General features: G+C 44.7%; 1 protein-coding gene across 1 annotated transcript in view; it reads left to right on the top strand.

Annotated features, from left to right (window-relative positions):
• The window catches only part of LOC139760674 (uncharacterized), a 60,494-nt gene that overhangs the window by 24,487 nt on the left and 8,637 nt on the right, over positions 1-27,370 (top strand). Inside the window, exons 2-4 of the mRNA XM_071684200.1 lie at positions 11,247-11,859; positions 24,311-24,461; positions 26,748-26,975. Coding sequence (XP_071540301.1) covers positions 11,599-11,859; positions 24,311-24,461; positions 26,748-26,975 — 640 coding nt within the window. The 5' untranslated portion in view covers positions 11,247-11,598. The remainder of the gene's footprint in view (positions 1-11,246; positions 11,860-24,310; positions 24,462-26,747; positions 26,976-27,370) is intronic.

Genomic DNA, 27,370 nt, shown 5'->3' with positions numbered 1-27,370 from the left:
GGACACGTAAACTATACGTGGCTATATGACTCGTGCTTAGACTTGGATACTGGACACGTAACTTGATGTGGCTATTGGACACGTAACTAGTCTTGCCATAGAACACGTAACGGGACACGACCGCAAGACAATACTTGCTTCTGTAGAACACGTAACTTGTCGTGGCAACAGAACACGTAACTTCGATATCGTACATACCACACTTTCGCTCCCGTTTGCACGACGTCAGGGTCACTGAACACAATGGTACTTCTCCCTGGTATGATGTGCTGGCCCTGACCTGAACCTCATATTCGAGGGTCATGCTTGGGTGTTCAGGGTGGTAACGTCTTGTTCAAGGGTTGTAACAACATGGCGTGTCTGTCACTCACCACCACAACGACCAAACTCATGAATAAAACCAAGACAGCCACACAGACATATGGAAGACAACACATCCATAAAAAGATTGTAAAAAGATGGTCAACCGTTGCGTTGGTGTGAACGGTGTGAGGCTTAGGCAGGGAGAGCCGGGAATATCCCGAGGTCCCGGGATAGAGAAGCTCCGGGCCAGACCCACCACCAGTGGGATCTTCACCGGGGATCGTCCGGGATGATGGGAGCCGCAGGGATGACTCGCTCGTAGATACCGCTCAGCTGGTGAGGGACGCACGCAGACCCCTGTGGAGGAGGCAGAGGCTAGATATCAACCAGATGACGATAATAATGATGATGATGATGATGATGATGATGATGATGATGATGATGATGATGAAATCGCTTGAAAATGAAGCATCACGAAAACTTTTCAGCTAATCAGCTGAGATGAATTTGAATCACACAGGTAGATACGAAGTGATGATATAAATATGAAGTGTATAGGGAACACAACTCACATATCGTGACTCCTGGACACATGGGTAATGAGAAAGATGCATCACATAATATGCCTCATACAACACTGGTACAAGACTCCACCATAACGTTGTGGGATGTTCGTGGAAACATGAATAACCTCACCTAGAATAAATATTTACATCAACATCAGAGGCAAGATGTGTCCCTCGAGTCATCCAGGGGAAGGAAGGTGTCACTCCGGCTTTTTCGTCAACAAGCGTCGTAATCTGGAACGCTCCAGTGAGTTCCGGCCTTCCAGCATCGACATAGTTACTGTAGGATTGATTACTACTGCTGCTGCTGCTGCTGCTGCTGCTGCTGCTGCTGCTGCTGCACACGACGACACGCTGGGCTACAGTGTTGCCGATGATGACAACGATAGGAGTGTGTTGCGCCTGATGATGACAACACTGCCTGCCCCTCCCCCTAGACAGGCTTGTTGATGGAAGTTAATTTGCATATTGGAAATTGGTGCCCTTGTTTTTCGTCGTTAATCTTCGTCAAAATTGAAGTATCCTATTAGCTTTTTTTCACGTTAGTCATTACTACTGCAAGGCTTGCTGGCAACTGTTTAGCCTCAACTCTTTTGCCTCTTAAGTTCATTTCATTCATTCATCCAAACATCTTTGTTTCCGTCAACATTTCTTCTCTTCAGTGCTTGAGAATTTTATGAACATTTCCTTTTACGTGCAGAACAGTTGGTGAAACTTTAACTTGAAGAACTGAAGAAGAGAAAGAACGTGAATGGCAGTGTGAATCTGTTAAGACGAGGAGAGCGACGTCTTTTGTTTAGACTAGAGAGGAGCAGAGGTGAGGACCAGGGCTGGATGGACAGAGGCTGCTGCTGCTGCTGCTGCTGCTGAGAGAGGAGTGGTGAGACAAGATGACCGCCTGTGAGTCTCTGATATTTCAGGTTGTCAATAGGATGTCATTAACTGGGAAGGTCAAATGTGAGTTTCATTGTTGCTTACGCTCGAGTTAATGCGAGGGAGGACGAGATGAAGGATGATATCTCAGTGAGCCTATGAGAGTATTTGAGGAAGTTGTTATCAGGGAAAAATCTAATATGTTAAGTAAAGTGTACTGGATAAGGCGCAGCTGAATGAGTTGAAAGAGGAATATCAGGGAAGAATGGGTTCCTACGGGTGAATGGTGTTGGAATGATTTCGAAAGCTGTTTAACAGTGGTTCTGATACTCCAATAATTCCCGCCAGCACAATGGTGGCCGTGAGTCAACGTGCCACAGGTTTAGGTAATGGAGGAGATTACAATTATTCCAATATATTTCTGATAAGGAATAACATAACAGGAGACGTGTATGATACAAGACCATCCAGACGATTAGATTACAGTTTGTCTAGTTACACGACCGTCTGATGATTAATGGTAATGATCGAAACTATGAGAACGAAGGAAGAGAAAAATCAGGAGCGAGATTTGGTGGCCGGGAATGCAATGTACGGCTGAGAGTCTGATTGAAATTAGTTAAGACGTTGAGCAGTGTTGACGCAGCTCTATACTGCAACGTTACGAAGGCGCTTGAGGAACATCTGGGAGAGGCGACCACATAAGTGTGGGAAGGTTTAGAGTCATGGAGGTAGGGGAGAGGCGACCACACATGTGTAATCATTTCTGCAACGTTTTAATCTTCTAATCAAAGTTCTTTTTCCAGACGGTAAAGTCTTAGTTCTCTCATCGTTATATTGTGGTATTCACATTCATACATCAAAGCTCAAAATGTTACTAGTCTCGCTTTGCCCTGAAAATCGCCACAGACACATGTCGTCCAGCAGTCAAGAATTTCCATATTTTATGAAAGCTTGTGATGGTGATATATTGTAGGAAAACTTTTGCAAGCAATATATTTCTGTGAACTTGAAAAAGTTTGATATTAGTTCGTGATGCGGTGTGCATGACGTCACAGCTGAAACCTGACTGTACCAGCCCATATTGCAGTGGATGACTGAACCCGCCTGTAGTACAGTGGTTGACTGCACCCACCTGTATCCTAAACTTTATAGATATACTTTTCTCCCATGTTAGAGAGATTTAGCTGCTTTCCTATCTACTACCGCCTGTTATAGACTGACTATCATATCGCTCCAGCTGGACAGTTGAAAAACCATTGCATTCCAGCAGAGGCGTGTAATGACCTTCGTGGTAAGCTGTGACGTCAGGATATGACCCCTGGCCTCATTCACCTCATGATCCTCATAAACACAACACTGTATCCTTGTTATCTTAACCCCATGGACACGATGGTACGACCCTTAACGAACTCAAGTCAAGTCAAAGGCTAGACCATTATACCCAGTTATGTCCAAGGGTCGTACCGTCGTGCTTAAGCATCGTACCTTGTGCTGAAGGGTCGTACCGTCGTGCTGAAGGGTCGTACCGTCATGCTGAAGGGTCGTACCGTCGTGCTGAAGGATCATTCCGTCATGCTGAAGGGTCGTACCGTCATGCTGAAGGGTCGTACCGTCATGCTGAAGGGTCGTACCGTCGTGCTGAAGGATCATTCCGTCATGCTGAAGGGTCGTACCGTCATGCTGAAGGGTCGTACCGTTGTGACCAAGAAAGTGAGACACGTGCACCCTGATCATCTTGGCCAAGTTTGACAGATTTCCTGTAAACAACACTGATACTTTAGTGGATCTTTCTCTTTGTTCCTCCTTGCCATACCTTCTGTATCAGTCTTCCTCCCATACTGTTGTTTTCTTCCATAAGGCAGCAGTACACGTGGGAGTCAGAAACAGAACGATTTTGAACGATATTCTAATAAGAATGCTGTCAGGTCAGGTTATCTCGACTGAGTCGTAATGGTTTGCCTCACAATAACTCTTCTGTTATGATCTTGAGAGTAATTTTCCAAGATTTATATCTTACCGCTGCCGATAACTGCGATAACACAAGCCCATTTGGAGGATTCAGGGTAATAGGTACCTTTCATACATTAAAACCTGAGGGAAAACGTAAGTTAAGTGCAACTCTCTCTCTCTCTCTCTCTCTCTCTCTCTCTCTCTCTCTCTCTCTCTCTCTCTCTCTCTCTCTCTCTCTCTCTCTCTCTCTCTCTCTCTCTCTCTCTCTCTCTCTCTCTACTTCAGGCAAGTCTCGTCTTTACTTGCGTATAAGGTATCTGACCTCATCTGCTGACATTATGAAAAGAAAACCTATGTTTATACCTGATTATGTCTTGAGATGCCGTCTAACCTGATGTTGTGAATGTTGGCTGTTGTAGTCAATTTTGGTGTTGTGCAGGTGACCAATATGGCGTGAAAGTTGACTTTGTGTACACATAGCTGACGAGAACCGTGATAACCAACAACAAATTTATCTCAGTGAGCTATGATAGTGGGGCTTCCATACTGCAGGACAAATATATGTCTAAACTGTAAGTTGTAGATGTGACCCAGGTTATACCTGAACCTCATTATCACGTCAGCAATATCCTGCCATCGACATAGGAATTGTAAAATGATTATTGTAAACCACGACACGGATATGCTTGAGCATATGATTAACAATAACAACGATCCGGGGAAACTATATAGTAATCCCTTTGACTCTATATCAGATATTGATTAAATAAGAGGCTTAAATGCGTCTTCCATTAAATAAACAACACTGGACGATGTGTCAACTTAATTTCATGTCCTCGATGGGACAATTACCAGATGATTCAGTTTTGATCATCAAAGCAAAACATTAAGCCCATGTGTCTGCAGCCTCCACCTTACTCATGGCAGACTCATGTCGGTCATGAAGGTGTCAGACGTGCTCACACACACGTGGAAACATGAACTGCGTGTTAGATTTTCCTGTTTAACTCCTCACTGTGATGTCTTATGTAACCAAAGAACTGAAGAACCAGGTGTTTCGTGATACATGATGACGAGGAGCGTACATTAGCCGTCTTACAGCATGCGAGTACTATACCTCCAACGTAAACACATGTACACTCACACACATCAGTATGCTCACATCAACAGAGCAACGAAGTAGAGCTACTACATCTAATCAGGAGGAGGCACAACACAGTTCCCTCCCTGGAGTAGACATACCCATGTCGTGTGGCTCGCCTCCCACCTCCTAGCTTTGAGCTCACAAGAAATGCTTCTTCTTTAGAGCCATATTCACCTGCCAGATGGTCAGTAGGTCACTCCTGATCCCACTGCTGCTGCTTCACCCATTCCTGATGCTCTTGGTGCTGCTGCTGGTGCTGCTGCTGTTGTGGTTGTAGTGCTGCTACTGCTCCCTCAGCGACCCTGAACTTGTCAGATCAAATCCCCAATTACGTTCCACCTCTCGTGTGAGCCTCTCCCACGCGTCCTGCCCTGGTCTGCAGGCACAGGAGGCAGGGAAAAACTGTTTCCCTGATGGTGAGCAGGATCCTGTTGTACAGCCTTTACTGGGGTGACACAGCAGGAGGCGTCAAAGGCAAGAGGAGGGATTAGAGGAGCCTTCTGGCGCGACATGTGAGGAGAACGTGACCATCCTACTGCTTGAAATATAACGACAGACAACCTCGACTCGCTGAGGGGAACTGTATTTCCCATGTGGCAGATTGTCATGAAAGGGTACACACACACACACACACACACACAGACCTCCATGGTTAGCTGTTATTGGTTAGCGTTACTGACTGTGAGTCAACACAGACCCGCCCGGGGTCGCGCCTGCATGAGTTCGAATTCTGGGTTGAGCAGTCGGCCCATAGTCGATTCTAGGTGTTCATCCTCTCCATGGACGTGGTTGATCAATGTGTAGGTGTCTTCCAAGCACTCTGCAGTCTCCTCCTCCTACATCTCCGAGCACTCCCCTCTCACCCTCCCCCGTGTCTCCAAGCCATCCCTTTTCCCTCCTCCAAGCACTCCCTCTTCATCTCTCCAGTCACTCCCTCTCTCGCTGTCCCCTTCTCCCTCCTCCCAGCCTCTTACACCACTCCCTCTTGCAGTGGTCACCTATCTGGGCGGAGCAGACCAGCCCAGCCGTCGCCCTGACAGATGGACTCATCTCTCCTGTCAGGAGTTCCACGCTAGATACAACACCAGACGAGGCATTGACTTTACTGACATTCTTCTGGTCACTTTTTGTTCTTGTAAACTGAGCTTTATAAACAAGAACCCAGACAGTGGAAAGCCTCTTCATACCACACCTGCCGGTTCAAGGCGGGAGACTCACACTCCTGACGAATTATGAAAAGCCTGAGGAAGTGTGAGCCTTGTGAGGCGGCTCCTCCCCCTGGCTTAGCTGCTCCTCCATTAGCTGTTTTGTTTTTTCCGAACGGTTATCTGTTCCACGATCCCCACCTCCATCAGAAGCAGACTCGATTCGTAATTTAAAACGACAGCAATAGAAAAATTAAGAATTAAAAGATAACAAATCATTGCCCGTATTCATTTGTCCTGGAATAAGTTATAAGATCAAAAGTAAGCATATGGTGTAACAAATGATTTTGACTGGTATTAAATGTGTTGTAAACTATGGAAAAAGTATCATAACTTTTGTATCCATAATTCTATCACGGTCAAAGCAAATCATACCAAGCATTATCTTGTTTGCGCTTTCGAGCCACCAAAACCAATACAAAATTGTCCACTGCCCAGGTAAAAAGCAGAGGGACAATGGCCGAGCGCAAGCGTTTGTACTAATCAAAAGTATCGAATTATTGTCTTTGTTGTCAGCAAAGCTTGAGTGCTGTAAGTTACGTATGTCCCATGGCAAGACGAAACCAGTTCCACCGTCATTTCTCAAGTGTGTGATCTGGAATATAAGGACAAAATGTTCTCCATTACCACGAAAGTTGTTAACATCAGTGGTGACCCAAGACCAGATGCCGAGGCTTCGTCTGCCGCCCGAGAACCTCGCCCGACGCTGACGGAGATAAATTGAATGTTGTGAATGCAAGAAGCTTTTAGCCAACGTCAAGTGATCCATCGGTAATAGTTTCAAGCCAGAATACACTCACAGAACAATGAGGATATTTGGACTCATACACTCTCAGAACAGTGCCGATATTCGCACATTCACAGAACACAGCTGGCACAGGCACTCACTCACACAAGCAGACAATATAACCGGTAACATCCACTTTCAATTCTCGTCCACACTAAATCGCGACGAATTCGCGACACCCAAGAATCTATTTCATACACTCATGTCATCACACGCACCAGTCAGACGCTGTGAAAAAGTCCCGACATCGTCCAGCATCTATCTATTCATGATAATGACAAAATCTATTTAATTATTGTCATGTTTTTTCTCTCGTAGAAGCCTACCTTGACGTTAATCCATACCTTTCATAAACTTCCTATTCGTTATAACAGCGTGGTTTCGTGAAAGTTCAAGCTGTCCTTTCTTAATTTTGAGATATTAATACTGTTCCCAATCTTACACTTCTCCCTCCTCCTAATGATCATCATTTCACCGTAACTGGTCCATGACGTCCTACAAAAAATGTTTTATCACATAACAGCGTCGTATATAACAGATGGCTCGGTACTGGTGACCCAACCCTACAGCACTACTTTCCATGCATCACACCTGTCTGTATGTACTTGATCCGCGCCATGGTAATCGGGACAGAGCTAATGATACATATATTGACTAGTTCTTGAGAACTTCATACAAAGTTTTCTCTTCACTTCACAATCTTTCTCTTCTGTCTTTTCCATCAACATCTATCCATGTCTTCCCACCTCAACCTCTTCCATCCACTGCCTCCCACTATCTTCCATCCTCACCCCTTCTTTTGAGACCCTCCCTCACTCTGCCATTCATCCTTCCATCCTACTTTCCATCCACCCACTCACTCTGCCATCTATCCACCTACTCACTCTGCCATCTATCTGCCCACTGACTCTGCCATCCTCCTACACACTCGCTCTACCGTTCATATTTCCTCCCTTCTAATTCCTTGTATCCCTTGGCTGCCCTGCTTCACCTTTCCATCCGGTGTCACAGTCGACCCCTCCTTTCGTGCATAACGATCAGTTTAACTACACACAAAGGCTGGAGGCCTCCGAACGACCATCCCGATGACTTTGAATGGCACGACAAGTGAACTAGAAATACATTTGGAAAGAGAAAGAACGGTAATACGAGACAACGGGGACCAGCAGGTCAAAGGTTCGACATCTGCATATTTCATTTAAGAGAAGACCTTGTAACACATGGAGGTACTGCTTGCTACCCGCGCGTCCGTGGGAACACTGGCACAAAAAGAAACTGTTGCTCTAGACTTGAGAAATGCAACAGCTATGATGACATCAAATGCAGCAAAAGAAAAGAAAAATCCGTCCCCGACATTTTAGAATCTCAGAAATCGAGAACTTTACAAGGCAAAATACTGCAGACTTTGAGGACTGCCAAGTTCCAGCTCGGCCAATTTCAGGAAGGGTGAGATTAAAGAGCCGTAGTATTCTAGTCATGCGAGACGACAGGTCACAGAGACGCAAGAGTGTGTCTGTATCAAGGCAGAAGTTCCTCCATGTGACGCACCGTACAGATTCAACTCACTGAAGCACGGTGGTACGTCCCTGAAGTACGGCGGTACGTCCCTGAAGCACGGCGGTACGTCCATGAAGCACGGTGGTACGTCCCTGAAGCACGGTGGTACGTCACTGAAGCACGGTGGTACGTCCCTGAAGCATGGCGGTACGTCACTGAAGCACGGCGGTACATCCCTGAAGCACGGCGGTACGTCCATGAAGCACGGTGGTACGTCCCTGAAGCACGGTGGTACGTCACTGAAGCACGGTGGTACGTCCCTGAAGCATGGCGGTACGTCACTGAAGCACGGTGGTAGTTCCTAGAGTGTGTATGGTGTGTGTATGTCTCCGGTGCAGGAACCTTCCTTGGCGTTAAGCAAGAGTTTCGAGGGAAGATCCCGCGGGATTTCCACCATCCTAGGATGGAGCGCTCGCAGGATACCCTTCACCATTGGTCCTGCAGGTGTGGCGTATCCTCAACAATCACAATAACGAGCTTGTACTTCAGTGTGACGTCTGGTGGTTGTGACGTATTCATACGTGCCGAAGCTTCAGATGAAGAGAATCTCATGGAAGACGTAAACATGACTGGTAGAAAAGCAGTTTGCAATGTTTCGCTGGACAATCATTATCAGGAAGCCCTGCGGATACAGGATGTATACCGACCGTTGTACAGGATACAGAGGAAAAACTCGCAAGAAAAATTTGGTGACTGGATATATGACTGTCAATATCATCGTCATCCATCCCAGACACAGTTTGGTGAATCAGAAGACCAGATCTTACACGCTAACTTACTCTCTCACACTCATGAACAGTCGCACACACATTCTCAGTCACACTTCCTTCTCTCTCTCTCTCTCTCTCTCTCTCTCTCTCTCTCTCTCTCTCTCTCTCTCTCTCTCTCTCTCTCTCTCTCTCTCTCTCTCTCTCTCTCAGGATTATCCCATTAGAGGAGTTTGTGACTGACCAGAGATCAAAGGCCACACACCTGCTAGGAAGCTGGCACCAAATTGCCCGCCTGACTCACACATTCACTGACGAAATATTTTTGTTTTTTATGAGCTTGTTTGGCCCAATTGCTTTTATGGCCGTCATGATCATGACAACTTTTGACTCATAAGACCTGAGTTTGCACGTTTGGTGAACGGATATGCGGTTGCCTTAAAGAGGCAGGACTTGGAGTTGCAGGCATATCACTCACTTGTGAATATTTCTCAAAGAGAGTGAGGGATATACTGACATGTCAACACTTCATCTGTGACAAGTTAGACGTGGCAGACTTCTTGTGTTGAGGGTTTCAGAGGCGTCTCCAGGAATATTTCTTTTGTTCGATATAAATAGTATTTTCAGAAATACGTGAGCCTTCACGAAAGAAGTAAATTCTTATCGGAGATTCTCACATATGCACATATGTAGTGTTGAAATGTATCAACGTTAGATGCTACGGTTCTATATTATCATCTCAATCTGGGGAGGAAGAGTCTAGCTGCAGGAACGGAGTCGGGAACTCACGCTTGTGTTTGGTAGTCGTTCCCACATTTTACACATTCATTGATCCTCAAGATGTGAAACTGACGGACACTGACCTGTCGTATAATTAGTTAAAGACTCTTCCATATTTCATTCGTAAAAGAATTTGCAAGGCTCCGTGTCCCCCGGCTGCTGTTACCCTATCTGGGTACTTGATTCCGATAGTTACTGGTTGGATTGGCTCTCAGCTTTGGTAGTCTCTTATTTGAGTGGTCATTTGATGGTCCTTGGGTCTTAGTTGATTGGTCCTTTATTGGTACTTGGGTCTTATAATCTAAGTGGTCCTTTGATAGCTCTTGCTTACGACAAACCTTGGCAAAGATCATCCCTGTCAAGAGCAGTCTTCCCTGAGGAGGCTTTTTACCGAACTGGGCAAGACCGCTAATACGTATGATCCCCAGGAATGATTGGCCCTTCCTCTACCTGAGTTGGTTCCTCGCTGAGGCCATCCTGCAAAGATAACAGTGGGTTAAGGTGGTTCCCGAATAGGATGGTTCACGGGTGAGTGGTTCCTCCAGGATGAACGTGGGTTGAGATCGTCCGTGGCTGGCGAGGTCCCTGACTGAGTTGAATTTTGGCTGGGTAGTAGTTCCCCACTGGTGAAGGGGCAAAGAGCCGCAGGAGACTCTGGAGAATCCTTGACTGCTGCTTCTGCTGCCTCCCACAGGGAGTGTCTTGTAAAGATCAAAAGCCAAGAAGGGCTCGACCTGAAGGTGCGTCTTTGATGCGGGCCCTTGTGGCAAGTCTTCAGGAGACGGCAGATGGGTCGTCAGAGGAAGGCCTGTGGGAGCGAGTAACATGTGGAGAATTAACCGATGTAAACATGAAAAGAAATGGAAGCGGTTGTGTGATAAGAAAAACAGACCTTGATCCACGGCAGCTCGGATATTGTGACACTGAACGGTCTGTTTTAACTGCTTTCATTTACATATATATATATATATATATATATATATATATATATATATATATATATATATATATATATATATATATATATATATATATATATATATATATATATATATATACGAATAAAGTGCATATGAACGCGCACCTTCATAGAACATACAAACCTGGTAGATGTAGCATAAAGTTTTATGGTCCAGCCCGGTGGCTTATATTTACGAGACAAGATTGGTAAGACCAGCAATTCTGACTGAGGTGGTGTGTATCACATCAAGATGATGGTTTAGAGAAATCATAGAACGAGGTTTGTCTTGGGTTTGCCAGCTGTTTATGTATGTTGTGTTGACGGTGAAGGCAATGGTCAAGGTATTTGTGATGTGGTGTGAACGTAATGGTCAACGATCAAGTACTCTAATTTGATGGTTTTCTTTCCAGAGTGAGTGAGTGACGGACGGTGCTGGCACAGGACAGTCTGACCTGCAGTACCGTGATGATGTGAAGACTCACTGTGACGTGAAGGGTGTGGTCGCTGATGATCTGGCTTTAAAACAATCATTACGATCATTTAGAAAATAATCCAGACTATGCTCTCAGTGAGGAATAATGACAAAATTTCAAAAAAGATAATATGAATCGTGAAATGAAGTGTTTTGAAAGCTAATCTACGTAACAGCAGAAATGGTTAATGGACAGGATCTTGATTGACCTAAGCCCGGCGTACGAAGACAAACAACCGGGAGTTTGAACACCTCTCCTGCGACGCTCAGGTAAATAAATCGTGGACAAAATGGACGACTGGAACCTTACCTCACCCACGCTCGTCCCCAGTGACCTGCTCCACTCTGAGGGTGCGGGAACTGAGTTCCTGGTTGGCGATGGCTCCAGGAATGAGGCAGTGCTTGGTGAAGGCCTTGTGAGCGAGGCTATCCTGACGGTACAGGAAAATGTGACGTGGAATCTTTACAACGAGACGTGGAACTCGTCCGAAATGTCTGCCAACAACAGTGGGTCCAGCACTCAGCGCCAGGTGTACAAGATCATAATGCCGGTAGGTTCCTCCTCTAAACTTCCTGATGTCTCTCGTTACCTGCCTTGCTTGTTAGGGAAAGTGTACCTGTTCGGTCTGAATCTTTAACATTTAATGCTAGGAATTATTCTAACTTGCCTTTCGTCTGGTGTTATAAAGTGTGATCGTTTTTATATTGTTATGAGGTCTTTTGAGCAGAGGTGAGGCATACCCACATATTTCCTTCAAGTGACAGTAATGTTGTATCACAAGAACATAATAAGCCTTGGATATTAAGCATCCATTGTTATTAGTAAAGATAATTCAAAATTGTGCAGATTAAGATTCTCCAACTGTGTGGATGATTGTGCCAAGATACATGTATTCTGAAGGTAACTTTCAATAGCATCCCGAGATTCGTGTAATGTTACGACACTGCTTCTTCAGTGGCACACGTCATTAATTTACTTTAGATCACCATCAGCATGAATCATAACACTGGTCACTATCAACCTTTCCCTTCAATCAACAAACGAGATGTTTTGGTGTCTTAATCACCAGCCAACCACTTGTAAACAATGGAGCGACACTGATCATGCTGAGCACCTGGGTTGACCGCCAGGCAGGACCTGTCGCTCTCCTCCTCCTAGCTTTGTATTCCTCGCCACACTCCCACCAGCCCTCCAACAAACCTCTCCCAAATTTCAACAATTTGGGAGAGGTTTTCCCACAATGAGTAACCAATAGAAATTTCTATGGCTTTATCTCCAGCCTCCGGAAGTAAAATAATCGAGAGGAAAAAAATGAAAGTTTGAGGAAGAAGACGTGTCGTTATCATACTAGAGATACTAAATATGTAACAGTCAGAGCCTGGCCCGTCATGACTCAAGAACCTGAGTTAGCTGAGACCTGATGAATCTATTACGTCATAGTAAGCCGTACGTTGACGTACATGGCACAAGTTGTCAATATGTTTACCTCCTGTTGATGGCTGGGAAGTCTAGCAACACGAGAAGATAAGATTTGCCAAACGTGTGTGTGACGACCATACCCCTTCCAGAGTCAGCGCAAGCTGAAATGCTACCTGATCACAGGTCTACGGGATGCCCTCTTGTTTCCACTGCTGCCCACAGACCACTGGTCTTCCTTACCTTAGATCTGTGAGAGGGCAGGTTAGCCTAACCTTACCGGATGTAGAACATTGAGGTGTTCCCTGGAGCCACATTGTACCTGGTGAACTGACGCGGATCAGTCGTTGTTAAATCCAAACGCTAACACTGTACACATTTGATTTCAGTGTCGCGTTCTGAAATCTAATGTAATAAACAGAACTGATGTAAATAAATGAACTGGTGAATGTTATCCACAATCGATGCTAAGTAACAATGATCTTACCGAAGCGTAACTTTTCCTCACATTCAACCTCTTTTATCACATTCCTTCACCTTATTTTTTCTTTCTTACCTCTACTATATATATATATATATATATATATATATATATATATATATATATATATATATATATAGCTTTGGCCTTGGTAGTGGCATCTGTCCGTGACTGGAACGTTTAACTAAGAAAAAATGTGATTGCCAATTGATGCAATGATGGCTCGACGCCTCGATCTTAGGAATTTTAAACTGATTCTGAAACTGACTGACGCTTCCTCTGTGTGAGTTTGACGGCGACGCGTAAAACTGGTGAGGCAATATTTGCCGAAATGTCTGGGAGAATCGCAGGCGAATACTATGGTGATGGCGTTCGTGATGGTGATGGTTTAAGGTGATGGTGTATGCGATGGTGTACGTCATGGCGATGGTGTCAATAATAATGATGATATACGTACTGGTGGAAGTGGATCATAGGGTGGGGGAGGGGGCGAAAATTTTGGGAGCCTTGAAAAATGTGTGGAAGTCGAGAACATTATCTCGGAAAGCAAAAATGGGTATGTTTGAGGGAATAGTGGTTCCAACAATGTTGTATGGTTGCGAGGCGTGGGCTATGGATAGAGATGTGCGCAGGAGGATGGATGTGCTGGAAATGAGATGTTTGAGGACAATGTGTGGTGTGAGGTGGTTTGATCGAGTAAGTAACGTAAGGGTAAGAGAGATGTGTGGAAATAAAAAGAGCGTGGTTGAGAGAGCAGAAGAGGGTGTTTTGAAATGGTTTGGGCACATGGAGAGAATGAGTGAGGAGAGATTGACCAAGAGGATATATGTGTCGGAGGTGGAGGGAACGAGGAGAAGAGGGAGACCAAATTGGAGGTGGAAAGATGGAGTGAAAAAGATTTTGTATGATCGGGGCCTGAACATGCAGGAGGGTGAAAGGAGGGCAAGAAATAGAGTGAATTGGAGTCATGTGGTATACAGGGGTTGACGTGCTGTCAGTGGATTGAAGCAAGGCATGTGAAGCGTCTGGGGTAAACCATGGAAAGCTGTGTAGGTATGTATATTTGCGTGTGTGGACGTGTGTATGTACATGTGTATGGGGGGGGGGTGGGTTGGGCCATTTCTTTCGTCTGTTTCCTTGCGCTACCTCGCAAACGCGGGAGACAGCGACAAAGTATAAAAAAAAAAAAAAAAAAAAAAATACGTACTGGTGTTAAGGCATGTTGGGGGTAATGCTGATGGTGTGCAGGCTGATGATGATGGTATTCTTAATGATGAAAGTGAATGTGATGGTGATAGTGTATATAACGGTGATAATGAACGTAATGGTGATGGTATATATCATAGTGATAACGTAATGGCGATGGTGATGGTATTTATGATAATAATAGTGAACGTGATGGTGATAGTGTGTAAACGGTGATAATGAACGTAATGGTGATGGTATATATGATAGTGATAAAGTAATGGTGATGGTGATGGTACATATGATAATGATAGTGAACGTGATGGTGATGGTGAAGGTGATGGTAAATGTGACTTGTGTCGTGAACACACCATTTTCTTCTTTTCCTGACGTCATCGGATCACTACATATTCCATGAGGGTGGAGCAGATCCTGGCAAATATTGCCCCTTCCATGGCTCGTAAGGGCTGCCCTGGTCAATATTTTCCTGTTGATTCGTATGACTCAATATGGACGGACACTGCCAGCAGAAATTCTTCAAGGTCACCCTTAGATTTTCCCTGCAGATTTCTTCCTCTCTCTTGCTCTGATGATTTGAACATTGGTAATATTTTTACACCAGATAGATGAAGTCGACAGTGAACAGTTCTTTGATAGAAGGAAGAATAGAACAACCAGAGGACAAGACATGAACTAAGCAAGAAATTTGTCGCATAAGATGTAAATCGCCTTTGTAGTACATGAGTTGGATAATCTAAATGAGGAAAATATATGCAGACAACATACAGAAGTTCAAAAAGCTGTATGGCAATATAGAAGGTTCAAATGATGGGGCTCACGAGTGTAAAACGTCTTGCCTACAAAGTACAAATACGTACGTAATTACATATATTGAAAGCGGCTAGAAAAAGAATCTTATTTCTCTTGCGTTGTTATAACGTAATATCATATCATATCATGAGAGATAGATAGAGAGAGAGAGAGAGAGAGAGAGAGAGAGAGAGAGAGAGAGAGAGAGAGAGAGAGAGAGAGAGAGAGAGAGAGGATCCTTGTGCCCCCTGGCTACAAACTTCTACAGTTCCTTCCCTACAGCTGGGGAGAATCCGAATACCACAAGAATACCTCTAAGAACAGCGTCCTACCTCCTGACCAGATGATCACACCGGGAATTTGACTATAAAGTTCAGATGGGCCTCACCCACCTGCTGCACCTGCCTGCTTCTGCTCCTAAGGCCTCACCCACCTGTTGTTGTCCCAGCTGGGACGACCAGCTGGGACCTGGGTAGTGTTAAGGCCAAATGGTTTGTGTTATAGGAGACTCCTCACCATCTGTGACCGCCTAACATGGAGGAATTTTTCCTTATCATTATTCTCTTTTACCCTCTCCCCAACTGTTCTTCTCTCCTTCCTTCTTCATCATTCTTCTCCTGTGACTTCTTCTTCACTGTTCTTTTCTTTTCACTTCCTTCTCACATTTCCTGTCTTTTTCCTTCTCCCATCCTCGCTTGACTTCCTCCCACTTTTGTCCTATTCTTCTGCCCATCATATTTTCCTCTCCCTTCCATCACTTCCTCTCTTCCTTCTTCATCTCTCACGTTATTCTCTTGCCTCCTTACCCGTTCCGTCCTTGTTCCTTCCATCTCTCTTTAGCACCAAACTATTTTTCTCCAATATTTCCTATTATCTTCACGGCCTCCCACACACTAGCGCTAACTCTGAAGAAAAAAAGAAATTTCGTTGTAGTTTTCTTCCGGAAAAGTGTTCCTCGCCCGATCATTTACTATGGTTCAACCTCGACGTCTTCCATTAAACTTTCGGGAACACTTCCCGTGGTAGACGTGGGTAGCATTATCTTAATAAATAACCAGTTACAGATATCAAGCTTTCTCTCCGGCTTAAGTTACCTGACTCGCCAGAGCCAGCCTCAATGAACTCGGCGGCTAATCTGGCATGTTAACACGAGCCAGTACTAACCAGTGTGTTGATATTAACAACAACATTATTCACAAGTCCTCTATATATACGTGTGCCTTTGCATCTCAGGTTAGTAACATAGTTATCCCATCCACAAGATGCAGGGAGCCGCCCGGCCAAATATTTACACAGGACCCTTCAAGCAGGCTAATAAAAGCCACTATTTAAAACCCGATGTGGAGCTTGGCCGCACACTGGCTCCCTCTCAGAGGGGACGGTCTGCAGCAGCTGCTGTGTGCCGCAGGTGTCACGTGGGGCCGGACCTGGCCGGTGGTGCCGGAGGCAGACACTTCCAGTTTCGTACATTTCCTTCTGGTCTGCACCTCACCCTTGGTGGAGGAGGAGGATGTTACTCCCCATGGTAAATAGTGTTTGTTGCTCCCACAAAACTCACTCGCACACAGCCTTACGCTCACCCGTCCACACAATCACACACACAGACTTATCCTCACATAACCCCATTCCCGTAACTCATAATCTGACGACCACACTCTCGGTGACACAGTCATATGTGTACATATACTTGACGATATTTCTACACCTAAACAATCCTACACCCTCAGTCATACACCCGTCTGGTGTCGCCCCCAACCTTGCAAAAGTCTGTTAATCCCAAGATCCCACACCAGAAATCCTCACCTTACTGTAGACACGTAGGAAAAATAATCTTGTCCAACCAATACGGGTCCAGACTACCAGCCATCAAGATCCTCCACTTACTCCAAGGGAGGTCCCCCGTGTGTGTGTGTGTGTGTGTGTGTGTGTGTGTGTGTGTGTGTGTGTGTGTGTATGAGAGAGAGAGAGAGAGAGAGAGAGAGGGGGGGGGGGATTTCGTCGGTGAGTGTACCTCCTGCAGGTTGTCGTCTGAAGATGGTGTTGAGACGGAAGGGTCGGGTCCTCCCGGGATGTTGTCCTCTTATAGGGGCCTAGAGGCACAAGGGTCCAGTGCTATCACAACACAACACAATGGCAGGGGGACTTCACGAGGCTGGAGGATGATAGGATTTTCCTGTCTCGTTTTGATGACGTTAAATGATGAGTGACATGGCTGAGGCCATGAACGTATTGTATGTTACATTCAATATTTCATGACAAACATCTCATCTCCGTCACGAACGCCATTAGAGGTTGAGGAGACCTTTATGTCGTGTCAGTATTACCAACCTCTCGGGTATATTTACCTTTCCCAGGTATGCTTCTGCTTTTGCTCATCGTGATGAATGAAGACATCTTGACTTCAATGAAGACAACGTTGCACACTAAGGATGCGGGAGTATTGCTTTGTTTAACTTCTTCAACGATGGCTCCATTTCCAGGTGGTCAGGAGTCCCCTCTTATGTTTTGCACGTTATGATCTCCTTGAGTAAAGCATCATGATGATACAGTGAGGATAGCTAATGATATTGGACGGCAAGACGTACTGATTCATGATGGATATACATCAGGTGAAAATATCTTTGGTGTTGAGAGACGTTCTGACGGCGTTCATGAATGCACACACCTCCTCCTGACTGATGCTCATATAAACAACACTTCTTCTCTTAAGTGTGTGTTGAAGTCCATCATGTGTGGTTGGATATATGTATTGCGATAATATTGAGCCACAGAGAACGCTTAACTGCGAAACATTCAGCTAAGAGATGGCGATGAAATGTGCTGACAGCATGAGGGAAATTCATTAAAGTTTCATCTGAAGGAAAGAGCGTATATTGCAACCTCTGGTGGATCGTAGATCACAGTGAGCAGCCTCAAGGCTAAGTAAGAACAAAGAGACACATAAAACCGATGAAGTGCTGGCCAAGTCTGAGTCACTTAAACGAGAACTTGGGAGGCGGTCGTTGGCAAGTCTTGAGAGAGCAGAGTGGAAGGGACGAAATCTTTGTGAGAAACTCCTGACCAAAGACACGAGAAAGGAAATTGGAGCTTGATTCTTGTCAAGATGAGAAACTGGGAAACATTATCAGTTTCTTTCATGATGGATGAAAGAATTACGATGTACTGAGTGTTTTCACACTGTTGAGTCCTTATGTATAATATGATTATCATCATTATCATTATGATCATGCAACACCAGGATCTCCCATCCAGGGGCTCTTCAAGTTCCAAGGCTACGATGCCCTCAGTAAGCAGGGACAAGATGGTCTTCTTTGAATCAAGCTCTTTGACGAGATTAAACTCGACCAACGATGATACATCCTCGCCAAAGTGACTCTTTACTATTGTTCTTCTCTGTCTTGTCTTTCTCTCTTTCTTGAAATGTGTCAGAAACAATTTCCCAGCACACGCTCACAAGTGGACACGGAGTCTCCCTGAACACGCAAAAAACACTTGAAACTTTACCATCCCCGATCGTCGAGGACGCACAGGGAGGCCGAGGGAAGACATGTAAACGTAGTGCTTCCGACCATCCGACATCCCCACGTGAAGGACCGACCGTAACCGAGTATCTCTGAAGAAACTGATTTCTTTTCCTTGCTGTTAACAACCGCTAGCCAAGCACTCCCTGGAAATGTCAGTCAAGACCTAGATAGACACGTCAGCCAGCCACGAGGTCGAAACATTAACCAGTCTTTAGCTGGAGATGTTGACCAAACCTTAGGTAAAGACGTCAGCTAAGTACTTGGAAGAGACATCAGCCAAGCCCTAGGTAGAGCCTGTGGTCTAACCCTAGGTAGAGCCTGTGGTCTAGCCCTAGGGAGAGCCTGTGGTCTAACCCTAGGTAGAAACGTAGTCAAGCCCTAAGTATAAACGTCGACCAGACACCAAATAGAAACTTTAACTAATTTTTAAAGAGAGTGGTTGAAGAGGCAGCACAAAAGCATCTCAGGTATTGTTGCATACTTAATACTACAATATACTTACCTGTAGTGGACCACAAGGTATTCTCGGCACAGGGCACCTGCTGTCATCATGATTCAGATTTTCCTCTGCTAAAGATGTCCTTGGAAACCCTCCTCCCTCTGCTGACCTTCTCTGGGCTTTCATGTGCTGAAAAGACACTGAACAGCTAGACAGTCTTTTTATATCACATGTCCTCTAAGTTAAGAACAGGAACTCACTGACAGTGAAGTTCCCTTTACATGAAGGCAGCTTCCTTGCGTCGTAGTCTGAGCCGTGGATCACCCAGAATGCAGCAGGTTGAGGTATAGTCTACTGATAGTCTAGTTAATCAAACTGAAGGAAAATTACTTGCCAAGAAGAGAAGGACTTTACACATCTCACTGAGCCTTCCTTCTCTCTGCTGTGTCCACGTCGACCCTCCCTGTATCCTTGCATTCGCCTTACTCGCCTGCCTAACACAGCTTGTAACAAGAGCGTGATTACTATTGTTGCTCTCTGTCGTCGGAAACTGATTCTCTTTGTCCTCAGAAATTATCAGTAATGGTGCCAGTGATATGCGAGGGGAAAGATATCCTCAGGAACCAGCAATATCGGTGACTGTGTAGCATCAGGAAGACACGTTCTTTGCACAGCGCATGAACGTGGAATCAACGAAGAGGAGGAGGAACGTACGAGGCCAGACCTGGGCCCAGCGGCCGGGTCTCTCCTGCCTGTTTGTTTGTGTTTTTTTGTTCGTCTGGTCGCTACCGGACTCTGCCCATAGGAAGTGATGCAGTGAGTGAAAAGTCACCTTCAAGGATGTTTTGTGTATATATATATACATATATATATATATATATATATATATATATATATATATATATATATATATATATATATATATATATATATATATATATATATATATATATATACATATATATATATATATATATATTTTTTTTTTTTTTTTATACCTCGTCGCTGTCTCCCGCGTTTGCGAGGTAGCGCAAGGAAACAGACGAAAGAAATGGCCCAACCCCCCCCATACACATGTACATACACACTTCCACACACGCAAATATACATACCTACACAGCCTTCCATGGTTCACCCCGGACGCTTCACATGCCTTGATTCAATCCACTGACAGCACGCCAACCCCTGTATACCACATCGCTCCAATTCACTCTATTCCTTGCCCTCCTTTCACCCTCCTGCATGTTCAGGCCCCGATCACACAAAATCCTTTTCACTCCATCTTTCCACCTCCAATTTGGTCTCCCTCTTCTCCTCGTTCCCTCCACCTCCGACACATATATCCTCTTGGTCAATCTCTCCTCACTCATTCTCTCCATGTGCCCAAACCATTTCAAAACACCCTCTTCTGCTCTCTCAACCACGCTCTTTTTATTTCCACACATCTCTCTTACCCTTACGTTACTTACTCGATCAAACCACCTCACACCACACATTGTCCTCAAACATCTCATTTCCAGCACATCCATCCTCCTGCGCACAACTCTATCCATAGCCCACGCCTCGCAACCATACAACATTGTTGGAACCACTATTCCTTCAAACATACCCATTTTTGCTTTCCGGGATAATGTTCTCGACTTCCACACATTTTTCAAGGCTCCCAAAATTTTTGCCCCCTCCCCCACCCTATGATCCACTTCCGCTTCCATGGTTCCATCCGCTGACAGATCCACTCCCAGATATCTAAAACACTTCACTTCCTCCAGTTTTTCTCCATTCAAACTCACCTCCCAATTGACTTGACCCTCAACCCTACTGTACCTAATAACCTTGCTCTTATTCACATTTACTCTTAACTTTCTTCTTCCACACACTTTACCAAACTCCGTCACCAGCTTCTGCAGTTTCTCACATGAATCCGCCACCAGCGCTGTATCATCAGCGAACAACAACTGACTCACTTCCCAAGCTCTCTCATCCCCAACAGACTTCATACTTGCCCCTCTTTCCAAGACTCTTGCATTTACCTCCCTAACAACCCCATCCATAAACAAATTAAACAACCATGGAGACATCACACACCCCTGCCGCAAACCTACATTCACTGAGAACCAATCACTTTCCTCTCTTCCTACACGTACACATGCCTTACATCCTCGATAAAAACTTTTCACTGCTTCTAACAACTTGCCTCCCACACCATATATTCTTAATACCTTCCACAGAGCATCTCTATCAACTCTATCATATGCCTTCTCCAGATCCATAAATGCTACATACAAATCCATTTGCTTTTCTAAGTATTTCTCACATACATTCTTCAAAGCAAACACCTGATCCACACATCCTCTACCACTTCTGAAACCACACTGCTCTTCCCCAATCTGATGCTCTGTACATGCCTTCACCCTCTCAATCAATACCCTCCCATATATATATATATATATATATATATATATATATATATATATATATATATATATATATATATATATATATATATATATATATATATATATATACATATATATATATCAGTGAGACTGAGAGAAGGAAAGAATTTGCCTATACAGACACGTTTTTGCTATTCTAGACATGAATAATGATAAAATACAAAGTTAAGGTTCAATATTGCTACAAATATAAGCTAGAGTGGAATCCTTTCAATCCATCGTCGGGAGAGGCGGACCCCGGAGGACGTGAGGTAGGCGTCCGTCTCCCTAGGTCTCGTCTGGGGAACTGAAGGAGTGGCAGCCTTATTATAATAAACGTCTGACGCTCTGAGGCATAAGTCTGTAAGGCCCAGGTCTTACTGTATTTTACCCAGGAGCAGATATGTGACGCCTCCCCAGGTGGGTCAGCCCACTTTAGCAGAGGGTCAGAGGGGGTGGGGTTCCCCCTGCAGCAGCTGCACAACAATGCGTTCAACAAATAATGGACGTTTGACTCATCATTATCATCATCCATTATCCACGTACAAAATTCCTGTTTTGTAACCTCATGTTCCTTGGTACTTATGTCGTTTTCGACACAAAAGTCTTCTGTAATCGGTTATCATGTTATTTGTTGAATTGTGTTTGTTTTGTGCAAATCCCAGTGCGATGTTTCTCGCTCGCAAAAAGTGAAGTTGCTAAGATAACAGTACATCTTCTTACTGACGAGGAACGTATGTTCATTTACAACCTTTTACAGATGCACTCCACACATGTGTCAGCCTCTCGCACACTGCCCAGCCACACACACACACACACACACACACACACACCCTGACACCCAGAAATAGCTCAGACAGCGTCAGTTTTCAAAGGGTCCCCTAAGAGTCCGCATTCTCGCTCTACCCAACACTTTCCCGGATTTCACCAACACCAATACCAACCTAGGGGGAGATAGTTGACTGAGGAAAACCGTTGATATGTCTGTGTTTTGTGGGATGAATGAATATCACATCCAGGCTCAGGTGGCGCTACACCAGAAGGAACATCATCAGGTAACGTTAACATGATAAGATCAGTGGAATTGAAAATTCATAAGAACATTGTTGACACGTTGTCTATATTGGTTCATACAGTATGATATTATGAATCAAGGGAAGTAAACGTTCGTCAATAGATTGGTTTTTCATCATGAATGATTCATAATGAAGCAGCTTCATCACCAATCGAAAAACCAAGAGAACTTTACAATAACACTCGCCTGAAATTTTCTTTCAGAGATTCGTGCTGCCTACATGACCGTCCAGCCAGGACTCCTGCCACCGTCAGCGTTTTACTTTCCCGCGCCAGTAATGTTCGTCTGCTCAGCCCTATGATCATCATCTGCCAAAATCCCCTGAATAGACACCTCCAGAAGTTTGGCCCTAAACCTCCCTAATTCCTCCCAGACGCGTGGGATGTGTACAAACGACTTGTGAATGATACCAAGAGGCTGGTGGCTTCATCAGCCACTCACAGTGAGAGGAGAAAAAATAGGATGAAAAATGTTCCATTACCAGAGTTTTCCACCAGTGATACTGCTATCACAATCACACGACGGACGCCCCTTGTTATCTCCCACGTTGATTAGTTGGTCAGTAAAACTTTGATATTTCGAGCGATTTTGTTGTGTTGGCAAATCAGTTCTTGATGAGAGGCTTTTCGGACCTTCTGTGGGCTGGAGAGTGGACTCAAGAGAGTGGGCGGGTGATCGTGTCTTGTTAGGTGTCCGGTGTGTCACCGGGATGGGGCAAGAACTCACATCATCAGCCGCTTTTTCTGTGTTCCCGGGAGGACCGAAGACCGTCCTCCCGGGCGTGGGTGTGGTGGCTTAAAGCTGAATGACGCACTCTACCTCCTCCTCCTTCTCTCTCTCTCTCTCTCTCTCTCTCTCTCTCTCTCTCTCTCTCTCTCTCTCTCTCTCTCTCTCTCTCTCTCTCTCTCTCTCTCTCTCTCTCTCTCTCTCTCTCTCTCTCTCTCTCTCTCTCTCTCTCTCTCTCTCTCTCTCGAGCAGTAACATTACCAGTACTCTTTACAGACCAACATGTCAGGGATTGTTAATCGCAAATGAGGTAACATCAAATATCTCTTGGCCTGATGTAGTTAGTTAGCCAAGGCCACACGACAGCGAGTTTGGTCAGAAATAACTGTGAAAACTGTGGATTCCTGCAACCATTAACTGATAGAAAATCATGCGCAGCAGATCAGCCATTTGGACAGCGGAACTGATGGTTTGATATTAGTTTCATAACAAACTTTCCAACTCGATGTTGTAAACAGGAAAGGAAAATTTTAGAATATTTTTTCATATACATTCTGAGCTTTTATTGACATGAAACAAAAGTCTGTGAAGTGTGTCGATATTGTAAGGCTTTATGAACCTCAGATGTGTAGCGAGAGTCAAGATGCTAAACACACAGGTGTATGATCAGGACTACGTATGCAATACTCAACTTACATAATTAAAAAAAGAAAGTTTCCTTTTTCAAACATTTCCACCCAGGTTATCTCCTCCTGTTGTCCTTTACATGACCTCAGGTCGTCTGAAATTGAACGTGTGTTTACGACGCAGTTCCAGGTCATGATCTCTGACTAGTTCCATCGCTTGTCCTTCTTCTCCAAATCGGATTATCTTCTGATTGGCACCTAATCAGACGACTGTCCTGCTGCAGGTGATCATCGCCTTCTGCATGGCCTCGGGTTTGGTGAGCAGCGCGGTGGTGTGCGCGACGCCCTGGATCAAGCGACCCATGTCCCCGACTGTGCGCCTCTCCCTATCGCTGGCGGCCGCCAACACCGTCTTCTCCGCTTCCCTCACCGTCGGTAAGTCTTCCTGCCGTGTTGTGAGCTCTGCTCCCCCTCCTTCTTCTTTCTCACTCTCTGTGTCTTACTGACTCCTGCTGGGAGTTATGTGAGAGTCTAGGAAGGCGGATGAGGCCATATCCTATATCGGGAGTTTTCTCTATCACTGTTTGCGTCCAGGATTATGGACCTCTGCAATCTGACCTTCAAACACGAAGAGAAATTTCAGTATATTTTCCTGTATGTGTTTGTGTGTTTGTGTGTGCGTATGAGAGTGTGTGTGAGAGTGTTTGTATGTGAGAGTGTGTGTGTGTGTGAGAGTGTGTGTACGTCACTCACACAAGGTTACAGTAATGAACCTTGAGGTTTGGTTTATCATGATATATTTTCTCGGGAAGGAAGATACATAACGTGTACTTTCCTTCATGAAACTGTCTGCAAGTGATCACACTATGAGCGGGATGTGTTCGTCGGCGAGGCTGTATCATCGTCAGACGACGGAGAGGTGTATATATATATATACCAGAGTGTGCTTACTTTTGTCCCTTGTTCACAGGAGGCGAAAGAGGAAGGAATTACATTTCCATTAGGCGGGCGTCCAGGACGGCCGGAAAACTTGTCCATTGGGATACTGACTTTTATCGTGGTCGTACTTTTACATTCATTCATGGAGATATAATGCATTGAATCCAGACATTTCGTCAGTCGGTAGACGTCGACCATTTTGATTTGCTATTTCACGTCTCAATATATGCAAGGATTATTTTACTGCTTTAGGAATAACAGAGAAATATGTATTTGAGATTCTGATGAAATGCATGTGCCTGTGTGTGTGTGTGTGTGTGTGTGTGTGTGTGTGTGTGTGTGTGTGTGTGTGTGTGTGTGTGTTCATCAATAAGATGAACCTGCCTTATCCATGCTTGACGTATCCTGTACCTTGGTGAAGCGTCTGGTGGAGCCAGTCACCCAACGCTTCAGGGGACCTAGATGTTCACTGAATTGTTGTATAGATTCATTTGCAAGGGTCAGAAAGGGGGACACAGGGTAACACTGCAAGCGATTTCCACCTTAAAGACAAGGTATATAAAGTTATTTTATGGCTTTTCTTCAGAATGATTCCATTCATATAAATATGTATGCCTGTGCATATGTAGAAGTACACACACACACACACACACACACACACACACACATATATGTATATATGTGTGTACAAAATTCTGCGCATATATCTATAGCTAAAGCCATGTACAATTACGTATTTGTAATAGTGTTTGTGTAGAGCGCCTGGGAAGGAGTTCTTCACTCGTGGGTCCCCATCTAATGAACTTTCTCTATTACCAATCTCTTTATGATCTTTGTATACTATCAGCAAGAACAATTTCATCAGGTAGTTTGTTCCATTCTTCTATTTCTTTGTTATCATAAGATTAATTCTTTACTCTATATCATATTTCTTGCGTTTGTTATGTTCTCTGGTTGTTATACCTCGCGTTTGTTATGTTCTCTGGTTGTTATACCTCGAGTTTGTTATGTTCTCTGGTTGTTGTTATACGTCGGGATCTTCCGTGGAACTGTGTACATTGTCGACATCATCAAACTGTATAAGGACGTAAAGGTTGTGATCAAATCACTCCTCAGTCTTCTCTCCTTATGATGTGTAAGTTTATGTAACTCAGCTCTCTTAATCCTGGTACCATCTTTGATGACCACTACTGGTACCTCTCTATTAGTTCCTCGTGCTTCTGTAGATGTTTGTATAGCAACGTGTGTAACTGACTAACTGTAAACCTGTTTTTGTATAACTGTGTGTATACATCCATGTGTCTAACTGTGTGTATACATCAATATGTATAACTCTTTGCATACATCCACTTGCATAAGCATCCACAGTGACTACACACCAGCAATACCTGGTGTGTTCAGTGGGTAGCGTCCGAGTTGCCAGCCCTCCCTGTGGCATGTAACTTCATTACTCTCCTCCCTCCCTCCCTCTCGGCTGTTTCAGGAACAGTTTCCTCTCGGAAGTGTAGGGAAGCAGTTTTGTGTCCCCTCTTAGTCATCGTCTTGGTTGGGAGAAAGGTTGGCTGACCACACCTTACATTTACAAATATTACTGTAGTTTCTTTATAGTTTATTTAGTATTACATACCTGTGAATTATTTTCATACCCTCGCTTGTGTAGGAATATGACAAATACTCTTCAGTTATCCCCATAACTTCCCTTCCTCCGGCCACCCCATATCACTATTTTTACAATTCCCTACCAGCAGCCAGAGCTGATCAGACCCTTCTCTTCCCTCACAGCTGTGGTCGTCAACTCCTACCTGCCGGCGGTTCACGGGATCTCCCTCAGCAACTGCATCAAGCTGTCCATCGAGGCAGTGCGGATGGGCAGCATCTTGGTGCAGATCTTGCACTTGCTGGTGGTGGCCCTCAACCACTACATGGGCACCTTGCGCCCCTTGCACTACGCCGCCATCATGACCACCCTCACCCTCAAGGTTATACTCGTCGGCCTATGGATCATCCCCAGTAAGTGACCTCTGGAGGAATGGCTAGCTGGGGAACATGAGGGGGTGGGACGAGTCTGGTCAGAGTAGATACCTGGTTATATGTTGGAGAGAGGAGCGGTCATGGAGTTCATACACGTATCAGGAAAATGGTCGGAAAATTTATGCAAAGCTTTTTTACATTCGTACAAAAATCTGACTTTCAACAGAAACTTGCATTTGAAATATATTTTTTCTGGAGTCGATTGAATTTCAGATTCAAATCCGACGAAAATTCCAGTAATCTAACACAGATAACGGGAGGAGCTGTCATGGTGAAGGGAGGAGCTGTCATGGTGAAGGGAGAAGTTCTCATGGTGAAGGAGCTGTCATGGTGAAGGGAGGTGTCATAGTGAAGGGAGGATCCATAAAAAGACT

Source organism: Panulirus ornatus, chromosome 37, assembly GCF_036320965.1.
Source record: "Panulirus ornatus isolate Po-2019 chromosome 37, ASM3632096v1, whole genome shotgun sequence".
NCBI lineage: Eukaryota > Metazoa > Arthropoda > Malacostraca > Decapoda > Palinuridae > Panulirus > Panulirus ornatus.
The sequence above is the reverse complement of the archived record's forward strand: the minus strand, read 5'-3'. Positions and strand labels throughout refer to the sequence as shown.